The 15018-nt window shown below is 43.3% G+C and overlaps 1 protein-coding gene across 2 annotated transcripts in view; it reads right to left on the bottom strand.

Annotated features, from left to right (window-relative positions):
* stxbp5a (syntaxin binding protein 5a (tomosyn)) overlaps positions 1 to 12170 on the bottom strand; it is a 107590-nt gene extending 95420 nt beyond the window's left edge. Inside the window, exons 1-3 of one of the 2 annotated variants that reach the window (XM_030047313.1) lie at positions 11966 to 12170; positions 11670 to 11815; positions 8734 to 8831 (exon numbers count right to left, since the gene is read on the bottom strand). In XM_030047313.1, coding sequence (XP_029903173.1) covers positions 8734 to 8831; positions 11670 to 11807 — 236 coding nt within the window. In that variant the 5' untranslated portion in view covers positions 11808 to 11815; positions 11966 to 12170. Of the gene's footprint in view, positions 1 to 8733; positions 8832 to 11669 lie in introns of both variants that reach the window. The other variant, XM_030047314.1, reaches the window with a different exon arrangement.
* Positions 12171 to 15018: the final 2848 nt, after the last annotated feature.

Here is a 15018-nt window from a genome sequence, read left to right as displayed (position 1 = left end):
GTGCGGGACAAATATGCGGAAAACCCAGATGTGAAATTTCAGCATGCAAAAGAATCACATCTGGTTTGGTCTTGTTTTCCATTTCGCACTTAGATAAAAAAAATAAAACACACCGTATAGACAGAGGGTTGATTCAACAGCAAGCAGCAGCAGCAGGCCTATGAAAACCAGTCTCATATAGCCTACTGGAGTGCATAATGAGCAAACCAGTTTATTACTAAGATGATCAAGTGCACATGCATTCATTCAGTGTTTAATAATGTTTTGCTGATACGCTATTAGTCAATACACACTGATACACATAATGGCATGAGGCAGGGGTGCTGATGCTGCAGCTCCCCCTATTGCTGATGATTTAATATTTTATTCTGGGGGAAATTATAGCACTCACAAAAAATGTCTTGAGACAAAGTCATCTTGTTAAAAGTGAGATGTTATATGGACTCTGAGCTGCAGCAGTGACGTTTGTGCGTAATGATTTGGTTACACTGCTGAGGTCACTGTGTGTGCAGCTGTGCTTGGTACAGTTGAGTTTTGGGTTGCTTGGTTTTATCTGTTCCTTCGGTCCTTTTCTTTTGCGGTCCTACAGTGTGCAGGCTCTGTGTGCTCTGTGGATGGGGAACCCATTCACCATGCAGTGTGCCAACTCAGTGCGCTGGTGCGTAATGGCAGGATTATGGCTGAATGCATTAGAAGATTATCTGTGTGCATGATTCAGTTTCACCTAGTGGTTCATTGCAGATCTTTTACTTCATTATAGTGGGGTTGCAGTCAGAGAGAGCTGCACACCTTGCTCTTCTGTGTCAGAAGTCTTGGTGTGACATTTTGGATATTTGCAGTTTGCAGTATGTGGAGGGTGTGATGCTTTTTTTTGGTTTTGTTTAGCCTCTGTTCCTGCTCAAGTAACTTTATTTGGTATCATTTTGAATACGCCTGTATTCCTTGATATGAACTGGCATACAGAGTGCGCTTTTGTGTTTTTTTTTCAACTTCCCTAAGTTTAATAATTTATGGTGACTGATGGGTGTCACCAACCTGTACTGTCCTTTGAACGCCCATGTATATTAAATGTCAGGTGTTGTTGTAAGAGACAGTGTGATGTAGTCTGCATGGAAATACATGCCTGAAGCAGTTTTAGTGTCTTTTAGTGTCATATTCATATTCATAGTCTAAAAAATGTTGGTTTTCTTTAAAAAAAAAAAAAAAAAAAAAAAAGTGGGAAAGTCTGCCAGTGGGATGAAATAACCCTGCTTGTTTTCAATGCAGTTTTGTCTGATGATTTTTATTTATTTATTTATTTTTTATAACAAATATGCTGAAACAAGACAGAATAAGGCAGATCAACCAACCAGTATAAAGAAAACTCTGGAAATACATTGATTTTGGAAATAAATGAGATTATCTCATCTGGTTGGTAGATTTTTTTTTCACTTGTTTTAAAGCTGGGGCAGGCCATTTTCTGGAGAAAGACAAAAACAAACAAACAAACAAACAAAAGCCAGACCTCCTGCCACTGCTTTCCCCCCTCCCATCTCTGTCCTAAGATTTAGCAGTTTGTTTTGTTTTTTATTTCCAGGAAAATTAGGGGATTTCTAATTGACTTACATCCATTCCACACAGTCCTTCTGTAATGTTAGCCCTAACCAATTTATGCCTAATCCTAATTTTAACCAATCAGGCGAAATGACCACCCAAAATGCATAAAATCCCCAACAATGATGGGACAAAAAATTCTGCACACATCAAAGCAAGACTTGTAAAACTTGTACTGTAGTTGATCATCTATCCATGTTAAAAAAAAAAAAAAAAAAAAATCTATTTTTTCAATGAATCTCTTAGTTACACTACTACTGTTTGTGTGAAGCAGCCATTTCAAGATGCTCTTGTTGAGTTTTTGACAAGCGTACGGGACAGACATGAACTCAGAATGCAGTCCTGTTATTGGCTAAAGTCTCCAGTGATGGGCTAGCTTTTCTAAAGGCTGAATACAGAGCCAAGAGGAGGTGCAGTAGTCTAGTTTTCTTTCAGACCACTTGAATTACAATATCCTGAAGGGCCGTTATGGAGTTTTTGCAGTTAAACTTAGTCAGCCTTCCTAAGCCGAGCCTTCTCTATTAGCCTTCCCTCAGGTCATCAAGACTTCATGTCCTCAAATAGCATTTCTTTCCAGTGAACAGAGATGTCGCGTGACCTCCTAAATTGTGATGACTCACTAGTAGGAGGCAGACCGTGTATGTGTGTGCATCTTTGTGTGTGTGTGCATGTGTGTGTGTGTGCGTGAGAGCGCGCACTATTTCTGCATGTGCACGCTTTTCTTTCAGACTGAAGACAACACTGCCTCTCTCATCTAAACTTATGCATTAGTGAAGTGGTGAATCATACATGCCCCTCAGAGTCATACGTCTAACACGGACACACAGACAAGCGCACACACACACACACACACTATCATTTCTTGCGAGACAGGAGCCAGCAGAGATAAGGGACAGGGAGCAAGAGGACTAAAAGCTGGAGGTAAATGTACAGTAAATAATTGAAGAGGAGCTACATGGCAGACCAATTTTAATCATCCTAAACCCAGATCCCATTTGGCGCTTGTCAAGGCTAAGGGACTTAAGCAGGACACACTGTCAGGATATTGGACGGAGAAGGAGAGCAGTTACATTGTTGTAGTGCTCATGCACACAAAATTCGATTTCCACTGGTGAGAACAGAGGGAAGGGAAGACGCTGAGTGCTTTTGGAGGACATAAAAGTTGAAACCTGGAACAAAACAAGTCTTTGATTAAAGGATAATTACAGTTATTTTCTACTTGGGCCTTATCTTTACAGTTTTTGCCATCACGACGATGACTGATGACCATATGTTTAAAATATAGAGCAGTATATCTATTATTATATTGTGTTGGTATCCGACTTGAACTACCTGAATGAACGCAGCATCAACAGCCAACTTGTCGGAGAGCTCACGCTTGTTGAAATAAGAGATAATACAGCGATATACACAAGTTTCAGGCAACTGATATTCGCACACTGGATGTGGATGCAGTTTGAGAGTGACTGTACCGAAAGGAGGTGTTTAAATTGCTTTTGGCTTCATCTGTTGCAGATTACTCACTGACCTTGTGTGTGTGTGTGTGTGTGTGTGTGTGTGTGTGTGTGTGCTGTATGTACTGGACAGCAGCGCTCCCAGCCACATGGAGGTATGAAGCTCTACTGTAGAGTAAATGATGTCATTTTTTTTTTTTTTTTTTAAATCAGCTGTCATGATGGGAAAAAACTTGGAAAATAAGATCCAGGTTGGATGACCCCTTCAGTACAGACCCCTTTTGTACCAGGTTTCATGTTAAGCCCTACCAAGGCACGCAGTATTATCCTTTAATAGGCGTACACTGGGTCGCACAAGCGCACACACAAACAAACACAGGCAGGCACACTAACCGCGTTCTAGTGATGGAGTCAAGTTGATGCGCTCTCGACTGACATGAAAGCTCGATCTCGGCCGCTCTCCGGTGACCTCACCACAGACCCGGCTTCTGGCCTCTTAAAAATGCCATCTGGCAGACACAAGCTGACTCCTACAACCCTACCAGCAGCCATTCCTACACATACACACACACACACATATAGACACATGGACACAAATACACAAGCAAACTCTTTCAATAGATGCAACAGGAAGTTTTTTCCATTTCAATCCAACCCCTCCTCCTCCTTCGCTTCCCCAATCCTTGTCCCACTTGTGCAAGGAGTGAAATTAGGTCAACTGGGATGAGATACTAATCCCTCTTGATTTTGTGTGCTTCCCCTTCCCCTTTCCAAATCCTTCATCCCCCATTTGCTATTGCTAGTAAATCCGCTAACCCGCGACATAGAGAAAAAATAAAATAATGCAGTAATGCATTTTCCTATATGTATAGAGATACATATCACTACAGGAGTACAGGCATATCAGTTTGGTTACATATGGGGAAAGGAGAGAGACACATGTTAATCACACATGTTCATGCACTTTGCTGTCACTTAGTCACTCACTCACACATACACACACACACACACACACACACACACAGTGGCAGCAGCAGAAGCTGAACTCCTTTGATGAGACTGTTGCTGTCTCTTTTAGCCTCATCGTTGCTGAGCCGAGCTCCGGCGCATTGCGTAACTAAATGCACACTCAAACACACACAGCAAACACACAACCGCAGGCCTGGTCTGTACTATGGAACGTCAACTAAAATGGCTAGCATGAGACTAACAATGCCAATAAAGGGAGGGTATGAAGATGGAAGGGAATAAAGACGGGAAAAAAAACAGATAGATAAAGAATGAATAAACAAATGATCTGTGACCTGAAAAGCAGCTCTCTCACTGCACTGGAAAGCAGCAATCTTCTTTTTTTTTTTTTTTTTTTTAACAGCTACGGTTCCCCTTTCTCTGTGTGAAACTAGGCCTATTAAACTGCAGACACAACGCAGAGAGAGAAAAGGCAGCTGAAGAGAGCCATTCTAATAATGCCCATTACAATCACAATCAAGTACAATCATCATGGACATATATCATAAATCATACACAATCAGTGTGCTGTTGGATGCTCCAACGATAAATTACTCCTTGATTCAAGAGTTTATATTGCAAGCTAATGTTTCCTTATGGGCTGGCACTGTGATGGGCTTCTCAAAAACTTAAAAACAACATGCCTTTAGTGGCATGCACGAAATAAGTGAGGAAAATGCAACGATTGCTCGTACATTACAGGTCATATTTTAACACCATCTGTGCATCCAGTAGGCCAGTCAGAAAACTCATATCTGGGTCTTCTATGTATATGCACAAAGCTAAGGGAGCAATGCAGTTAGTAACTACAGAGGAAGATGAATTATAAAGATATGAACCACATATCGATCATGAGCGACTGCAAAGCCCAGGGCAAAGAGTGTGTGAATGTGTGTGTGCACAAACAACATCATTGCAAACATGTATGTACCATGTACCAGGGAATATGAGTCTGGGTGTTCCTGTCTTTTCAGAAATAATAATCGCGTATGTGTTTGTGTGCTTGTTCTTGTGCATGCACATCCACTCCCATTTGTATGTGTGAGCCCTCTGATGCCCAGCGCCCGCCGATGAGATAATCTGGCAGAGCATGGAGTGACAATTTGATCCATTGATCTGTGTCTTGCCGGCTCGCGGGGAGTCTTTGAGTTATAGCGCTGCCATCTCCTCTGGCCACCACCAGTAAAGAGCCGTCTCTCTAGAGAGGTGAGCCGCCTCTGTGGTAGACACAGCCGCAGACCACCCAGCAAACACACACACATACACACACGCCCACACACTTGCACACATGCACACACTCATGTAGAAACTCTTACATGGAGTTTGAGTACATAAAGCAAAAAGCAAAAGCAGTGTCATGAATTGTGTCGTATTTGGTAAGAAAACATGCAAAGGAAAGAAGGAACGAAAGGAAGGAACATTTAGTCAAATTTAGTCCTGCCTTGTGAAAGAATGAGTAAGATACAAGGAAAGAAAGGAAGGAGGGGGGATAAAAAGAAAGGAATGACCAAAGAAAGGAAGGTAAGAAAGAACAAATTAACAAATGAAGGAATGAAAGGACAGAAGGATGGAAGGAAGGAACCATCAAAGATGCTTATTTTTCTAGTTTTTCCTACTTTTTGCAGTCCTGCCTTAAATCACCAACACATAACATCAACCTCCTCAAAACCAATGAGCTTTATTCTTTAATTTTATTATTTTATTTTTTTTTGTTCAGCATTTTGTATCCTAGCAATTCTGCTTATTTGTGAAATGACATTGCTAATCCAACAGATATTTAATATGCATGAACTGCTTGCGCAGCGGAACCTCTTTCAAATGCTCACGACTTCTTTTGAGAAAGCCATTTTCGCTGCGGAGATATCGTGCGGAAAACAATTGAGAGCAGTGTGTGTGCAGTTAGGCATATCTGTCTCAGCGCATTACCACACACAGATCAATAAGGATTCTATTCTTGGCCATTAGATGTTGAAGCAGGGTATGGCCTGCCTCTCTCTCTCTCTTTTTCTTTCTCTCCCTCTCTCTCTGCATTCCTTACTCTCCCCTCTATTCCCTTTCTGTCTGCTTCCCACTCTATTGGCTTCTCCTATCTACCCTCTCTCTCCCCCTCCTCAAGTATTTCTCTCTCTATCTCACTTGCCCTGTTTCCCTCCTCCAGACAACACCAAAGGGATGTTGCCATCTTCCCAGCTGGCCAGCGGAGGCAGAGGCAGGCATCAAACACAGGACGCTTTTGGGGGGATCACAGAAGTGATTGGCTTTATGGCTGGAGGGATCAGCCGTCTGCTCAGAGGATATATATACACACACACACATACACACACTCGCACACTCATATATATACACATACACACACCTCCTGTTCCTGCTGTAATTCTCAACATTCTGCCATGCTGCCAGGCTGAGGCCCTTGATCTGCCTCTTCCTGTAATCCTCCATGGGAGAAGGGTGCAGCCAAATGTCTGGCCAGGCCAGGCAGGGAGGCAAACAAACACACATACACACATGCAAACAGACACTGACAGCTGTAAGTAACCACTAGCTGCACAAACAATACCTTCGGGACACAGATCTATATGGGTTCAAGCGTCCTGTTGTTCACACAAATTAGATAAGATATCTCATATAAGCTGTGAAGCTGTTAATCGTAAAGGCATTGTCAGGAACCAAACACGGCCCTCATGCTAGCCTAAACATAGGGAAATTCAAAAGAGCTCGAAAGAAGTAAAAGTGTCTGTATCATTATGTTTTTTTAATAAAACACACAAACACAATGGTTGTAAACAGCTGCAGGTTGTGTTACATTAATATTAGCAAGGTGTCAAGAGTCATTCTTCATCTCAGATTCTCACATTGTTGGTGCCACAGTTTGAAGCAGAAACACTTCAAAAACTAACCAAATTGCAAACACAACAACTATAATAAATCTTCTATTCAAAGCCAAAAGTCACAGCACGGCAATATGAAAATGTGAATAATGAATACTCCATTCTGCCTCCCTCATCGGTACCAAGCTGGTATCACAGTCATCAGATAAGGAGACAAGGCAAATGACAGGGGAAAGAGAACCATCACCGAACAGATGGATGATTCCCAATTCACCTTCTCGTGGCTCTGATAAGAACCTATCTGATCCACATCAGTCAAACAGAACAGAGAATCTCCTGCTCATTCAGGTTCAAAGTGACCAGTTTGTGCCGTGACGAGCCGCCTGACGAGGATAATTCCATCTGAACTCAAAACAGACAGAGGAAGACGGTGCACTGAACTCTAGGCTGGTCTATGTCTTATGGACCCTAAATTACAGGCAAACAATTGCCTCTTCTGTTTAATGAATCTGGAGCTCACAAGCCAACAGTGTGAATTAGCACAGATATGGTATTTCTCCTTACAAGGGATTTCGACAGACCTTCTCCTCTCTCTCTCTACAGAGTTTATTCTGCGATGGATGCAAAATGGTCTTGCAGAAATGTAGATGTGTTACAAGTAACTTCAGAAAAATTTGGTCAGTCAAGTGGTTATGTCTGCCCAACAGAGTATATCACCTCCCTCTCTATTTCTCTCTCTCTCTCTTTCACTGCTCATTGCCTGAATGAGCAGTGGGTTGTCATTTACTGAAGGCAAATGACAACCCACTGAGTTCCACTTCAGTTTTTGGTAAAAATGGGCACCCTGGCTCTTCTGTCTGTCAGTGGCTCCGTTTTTAGCCTCACCTTTCCATGCAGGTGAATCCAACTATGAGTCACAGCCATAGCTGCCAGCAGGTGGGAAGGAGGGACAGCCAAGTGGGCAGCTCTTCATCACACCATAATGAGCTGGCAAAGGTTGTAGGACAGGCAGGAGAACACATGGAGGACCTGTAAAAGCAGCCTGACACAGGCAAGCTAGCGGGCGTTCTCTGAAGCTATACGACTCCCCGTGGTGCCATTCCATCGCAAGCTGTTGTCCCTGTTTGTGTAAAACAGCTTGCTACTGCAAGGAAGTCGATGGAAGCTCTCCTGCTACATGTAATCGCACAGCTCGTTGCAGGTGTTGGTTGAATGTTGACTTCACCAACTTTACTTGTGCTTTGAAATAAGCGAGTACAGCAGTGATTCCAGGAAAAAAAACAAAAAAAAACAAGATAAAACAAAGAATTCAGTGGATGCTGAGATACATAGGTCTTCACTGATATGACTTAAGTTTTGCGGACAGTATGATGTGGGATGTTTCCGGGGAGTTTCTTCTTGCCTGCTATGAAGTAAGGGAGTGTCGTCAAATTTGCTGTAGAGCTGTGGGCATGTAAAGCCCTTTGAGACTGCAAACCGTGATATTGGGCTTTAAATAAACTTGAATTTGAGGTTGTTATAACCCTTGGAACACTACACATGGGCACTAGGGGGTAGAACACATGGCATGATTGAGTTGCTTTGAATTAAAAAGACTGAATCCTGCTTCGTATCTGCTTATTTGTAGCTCACAAACATACAAACATCAGGACAAGGGCAATTCTTGTATGCTTTTTATGCATTCCAACAATCTGAACATACACTGTTACCCCACCGATGACAGTTTTGACATCTGTCCACTTACCTGCTACGGAGATCAGCAGGATCTCCCTCTCAGGGGTGCAGGGCCCCAAGGAAGCCCTCATGGGTCACAGAAACCTATATAAGCTCAATGGCAAATGAAAGGATACAATCTGAGAGCCCCACTCTGGGTCCCAATCGCCAGGATCTTCTGCACTGGGTCGAAAGCCATGGACGACGGCTGGTAGGGGAAGCCATGACGGACAGTCTGGGCCAGCCGATGCAATGACAGAGAGACGGAAAAAGAGAATGTGTTGAAGAGGATTTTAATTTGCAACAACAGGAGTGTTGCTTTGTTGAGGAAATTCACAGATGGGCATGGACAGTAGCCTATTACGAAACAGAAATGCAGATCCTAAAGTTGCAGATACATGACAAAACTGGGGAGAACAAATGCTCTTTCTATGCTTGGCTACTCCGTTCCTCATGATATTTGGCTGATATTTGGCTTGGTTATTTAGAGTCTTTTTATAATTGTGGGCCTATTTTCAGAATTTCTCTCTCTCTTTCCACTCTTATTATCTTTCCTTTTTCTGCACGCTCCCTCCCACATGAAGTCGTGATTTTATTTGAGCTGTGAAAATAATAAATACCAATGAAGAGCGTTGCTTTGGGGTGTTACAGGTCCACCAATACGTACATGGCTGTGGCATTATGACATCACTCAGCCGGTGGTGGGTTGTTGGATTTGTTTGCTTAGAGGCAGAGCAAAGGGTTAAACCACATTATATAAGAAGCGCTCGGCGTTGCGGAGAGAAACACCTGCCTTCCTCACACCGAAACATCACAGTTGCAGTTTGTTTCTGTCCAGACTTACGGTGAGTGTGCAGGGAGGGGGGCTGCTGTGTAAGGACCCTTCAGGAAACATGGCTGATGGGAATTCAACCTGCAATCACTCTGGTCAGGGACAATCTTTCCATCCGCTAGAGCCCCCTGACCACCTTCAGCAGCATCTTAACTACAGCCCGTCATCCTTTATTTATTTATTTTGCCATGCATCTAAAGATATGTAGCTGAATGAAGCACCATGGGGCCAAGTAATGCACCTCCCTGCCAAATGACTGTCCCTAATGTGTTATGGTCAGAACACTGTAGTTTATTAAATATTTCATGTTATGCTATAGGCTTTTTTCTATATATTTATGAGGAAACAGAAGTAGCCAGCAGCTTTCAGACACTGTTCCTGCTGACAAAGGGTTCTTATGCTTTACTGAACAGTTTAAGGGCACCTTAAATTAACTTTATTTGACTGATCTGGGCCTCCCTTTTGCCAGAAACAGTTTTTATGCTTGAAGGAAATACAAATTAAAGTGTAGGATCACAGTTGAGTCAAATTAAAAGTTTGCGGATCAAAATGGGACTTGGGCTATTAAGAGATACTGAGTAAGCCCACATTTTCAGCCGCAACCTACCTTCTAAAGTATGATGTGGATCAGATTAATGTGACCACGAATATGAAGGGGGGTAACTTTCAGCAGGCTGTTCTTTTAAGCCGGCCCCACCCCCTGAACAGCACCCACAATATCCTTACCCTGGAATTATGTCTATACATCCAGCCACTTCCAGAAAATAACGGTTTAAAAAAAAAAAAAACGTTTTCTTTACTTTATCTTACTCTGGTTGGTTTTAAAGGACATTTTCATGAAGCATTGGAATAGAAGCCTACCAAGACTATCCTGCGCAACAACTTACATCCCAACCGCGAGCGGGTGCCCGACGGGACGACCAACGTCTCATAAGCATAACATGCACTGCAAATATCACATGTCAGCAAAACATGAAATCCCTAGAAATGTTATCATCCTAGGAGATGAAAAAACAGGCGTATATGCAATATGGCCACTATGAACTCTATGCATTATTGAATAGATAGCACATAACTCTACAAGCCACAGAAAAAAACAAATACTGTACAGTTATTACTAAATTATTGTTAGGTGGATAATCCCACAGAAACAAAACAAAACGGACAAGAAAGTCAGTAACAATCATCCCCAAATAAGGCGCGTTAGGTGGGCTGGGAGGAGAAATGGAAATCAATTGCGAGCACACAGCGGTGTCTATAAAAAGGCCAAGCCAAACCATTAGGGCACACTTGGGGATATCCTGCGTTTATAATGTGGTGGGCTAAGCAGCAGTATGCATGGCATATACTGTGTGAGTGTTTATTAACCCATCCATTTTTTTTTTTTTTTTTTTTTTTTTTTCCAACACAGAGGGCAGCGGGCCTCTGGCTTTCATTTTTAAACCAGACCCCGCAGTCTCCTGCCACTGGATCAATGATGTGTAGGTAAAGTGTGTGTGCGTGTGTGAGAGAGTGCGTGCATGCAGAGAGAGGGAGAGAGAAAGAGAGAGAGGGAGAGAGATGAAGAAGGGGATGGAGATGTACAATACGGACCAGGCGGATGGGCGAGAACAGACACGCATCAACCATAAACGGCTGATTTGGTTAATCCAAGCCCAGCAGATTATGCAAGAAGGGATCTGTTTGGCCCAGCCCCTCGATATGACAGCTCATGCCAAACGCACATGAACGATGGTCGCAGCACACTATTTCCACACCGGGGAATACCATGTATAATCACACGAGCGATAACTAGATGGTAGGAATGAACACGAGCAAAATTAAAAGGCCGTAACACTGAGATACAAGATAACTAATGTTTATTGTCCTTTCGCCAGAGCGCACTCGTCATTTGCGCATTGTGGGTTCTACTGGCGACCAAGCCTTGGGCAGGCACAGAGCGCTTTGGGTTGTGGTTATTCTCTTCCTGAGCGGCATGCCTACCAAATGGATGGAAAACCAGCTGATGGACATACCGTTATAGCTGAGCATGATGATGCAGAATAACACACAGCTGTTAGGCTTTGTGCGTCAACTAATTAATTGTTGGGAGCGCACTAACACCTGCTGTGTCTTGAGATGGGGTAAGTGGTACAGGGCGATCTGTGAATAACAATAAAGGTAAAGACGGACACGTATGGGGAGGGGGGGACGTCTTGAACACAGCTACAGAATGAAATTTCATAATAAAATCTCGCCCACCTTGCAGAGCTGAAAATGCTCGGACTGAAGGGTCTCCTGGATCAGATGGTTCTCTTGTGGTCCCACTTGGACAGACGGGGCGGAAGAGGAGACCTCTTTCAAGCCGTCCAGCACCTTCCTGATGTTGAACTTCTTCATTTTCAAGACTGCGGACCACAAAATTGAGATCACCCGCAAAAGATGAATGGGGAAGCCACTCTATCTCTCTCTCTCTCACACACACACACACACTCTCTCACACACACGTTCTCTATGTCTCTCTCTCTCTCTCTTCTGCTTTCCTCTGTAAAGCTCACATTTTAGTGCTTGTTTTTTAGCGCAGTCTCCATGCTGGAAGGCTCTGCCGCGCACCGCTCGGGTCGGGCTCCTGAGGCGTGATTTTGGAGACTATCGCGCTTTTTGAAAAATGTTGCTAGATGGCTGTGGTGCGTCGGTGTGATATTCTCAGAGTCAGTGTTGTGTCCCACTGCGTCTCGGTGGCTCCGCTCTTCCTCTCCGCTTCCCTCCCCTCCCCTCTTCGCCGTGTGCGCCGCTCAGCCAAGGCGGAAACGCAGCGCAGCGGCGGTGCTGCTGCTGCTCTTGCGCATGTCTGACAGAGCAGAGGCTTCAGCACAAAGATCCCGCCACCTTTCCACCCCTCTCCTCCGTCCTCCTTTCATCCACCCCGGCAACAGAAGCCACGGACTACTCTCTCTCTCTCTCTCTCTCTCTCTCTCTCTCTCTCTCTCTCTCTCTCTCTCTCTCTCACTCACTCACACAGTGGGTGTTGCTCCACTGCACCTGGTGATATTGGGATGCAGCAGCAGTGTGTGTGTGTGTGTATGGAGGCAGACGGGGTGTGTCTGCCAGCTAGGTGACTTTGCCCCCCTGATAACACCTTGTTTCACATCAATATTCCAAGGAAACACCTCAGAGTTCAACACTGACAACCATAATGACTTTATCTAAAAACCTCACTTGGCTGAGGGCCCGCAGCGCTTCTGACAATTAGCATTGTAGATGTTCCCTCAGTATAACTGCCTACATTTGTAATTTTTTTTTTTTTTTTTTTTTTTTTTTTTATCAAACTACAGTTCTTTTTATTTTGTGAAAGTCATGATGTGGTTAACCAGGCAGATATGAATGCTTAACAGAGGTTGCAGGCTGGTCAGTGTTGCAGGGGAGTAAATGATGACTCTACTTTGCTTAAAATGACTACAGAGATTCACACTATTAAAAATCATTTACAGGCAGAGGCCCCAAAGTGCTCCTGGCACTGGAGGGCCATCATGGTATAGCACTCCCGGTGGCTTTGAGGATTTTTTTTTTCGAGCAGTGGAGCAGCTGCTATAGAGATGTGCCACTGAGACAACTTTATCAGTGGTTATGTTTCCCCCGCAGGCCTAAGTAACTTAAGTTCAGACCCACAGCTGTGTGCATGTGTGTATAAGGTCACAGATGAAAGTACCAGCCTCGACAAGCTCAGCTGAGGCTACCCATGCCTGACTGACACTGACATGGCCACCTGTATTTGGGTTGTTTGCTAACACGCTCATCCTCGACAGGTGCCCACCGGCAGCAGGGACACGGGTGCAGCGGCGGAAGTAATGTCTGTGTTTGCGCTCTTGCCACACCTGATGCCCAACTCTGCCCTAAACTGGAGAAAGTCCAAAACAGCAGGCCGTTTCATTGTGCACCCCAAACTCCACGTTGCAGTCAGGTCAAATGCTGTAAGACCCTCAGAATTCGACGCTGATTATAGGAGCTTCTCAGTATGTTTCCATGAAAGCTATCTGTGTCGATGCATGGCTGATGTAAAGGATGCGTCAAGGAAATGAAGATGCTATTGAACAAAAGGGCACAAAAAGATATGAAGACGGCCGGGGAGCAAATTATTAATTCAGTAATCGTATCAGGGTGGTGCGAGAACAATTGTTGCAATACTGATTTCCATAATGAACTGAAATTGACCATACGCACCTTCCAACCCCAACTAATGATAACGCCTGATCCAGAATACATTACACAGCCAAACAAAAAGCTCCTTATTAGTCAATCCTTGCATGCAAGTGTGCATGTGTATGTATGTGTGCGTGTGAGTGTTTGAGTGAGTGATGTGGGAGGGGAGGGATCCTAGCGTCTCTGACATCAGTGATTTAATTTAGCACCATTGTGTTGCGGCCAGGCCATTTATCTGGCTGCACAGAGTGTGTGCGTGCGTGCGTGTGTGTGTCTGTGTGTATTGTATTTAGAGTCTGCTGTTTGTGCTCCTTGATAAGGGTTTCCATTGAGGCTGTGCTGTATTGTATTGTTTTTTGTTTTTTTTTGTTTTTTCCTTTTTTTTAGAGAGGGCCAAAGTGCAAAGGGAGTGAGGCAGAAAGACAAAGGAGGAGACGGGAGAGGACACACAGAGGTGTAAACCTCATGTATGGGCAAGGTGATGAGGTTACATTTCAAGCTTTTATCAGTTGTGTCCTCATATATAAGCCATGGTGCATTTATTATATTGTGTTGGTAAGTACACACATCCTTTTTTTAGAGCATATTTTATCATCAATTACAGCCCCTCTGATTATATTCTGAATATGAAGATATAATCTCCCATTCCCTTATGTATTAAAATGATGGAGCCAGAACCAGAATACTGATGCTATTGATAGTGGAACCAAAACAATAGATATATATATTCAAGCAATGAGAGTGAATGTGAAGTGTTGAAATTATAGCCTGCTGGTCACCTGTTATGCTCTGTCAATATGTCATTGATATGGTTTTGTTTCCTCAGGGTTGGTGGGTCCATGAAAATGGTTTCGACCTGCACTTTAATCTCCAGCAGTTGCAACAATGATCCGTGGTGTTATTGTTTATTTCTGTTATTCTCTATTTAATGTTTATTTGTGCAGCATTTGGTGCTAACAGAGCTTCCCCTTGACAAATCATGGTCCTACGCAAATGTTGAGCCCCTCCCCCCATGTGCGCTCCCACCCTCCAAGTGTACACTAGGTACAAAATCAGTGCATAACAAAATGCCATTTAACGTAACAAACTTTATAAATAAAAACAAACATCTGAAATAAAAAATAATTTAGGTCATCGATTAATAATGACATAAAAATATTTGAACAACAAAAAAACTTCAATTTGAAATAGAAAAAAACTAGCAGTCAGATCCTTGTATCTTCAAACAAAAGTAACTTTAACCTGCCCAGCTCTGAGCAGTGATTGGTCAGATGTGTGCGGTAGAGGATATCATGATATACGATGAGATACTATTTGGAATTTATGATACTTTAATACTGTGATCTGAGCTCTAAGTGGTGTTGTTTCTTGTTTAAAAGGCTGCATTACAGTAAAGGGATACAGTTTTCTT

Source organism: Myripristis murdjan, chromosome 24, assembly GCF_902150065.1.
Source record: "Myripristis murdjan chromosome 24, fMyrMur1.1, whole genome shotgun sequence".
NCBI classification, from domain to species: Eukaryota; Metazoa; Chordata; class Actinopteri; order Holocentriformes; family Holocentridae; genus Myripristis; species Myripristis murdjan.
The sequence above is the reverse complement of the archived record's forward strand: the minus strand, read 5'-3'. Positions and strand labels throughout refer to the sequence as shown.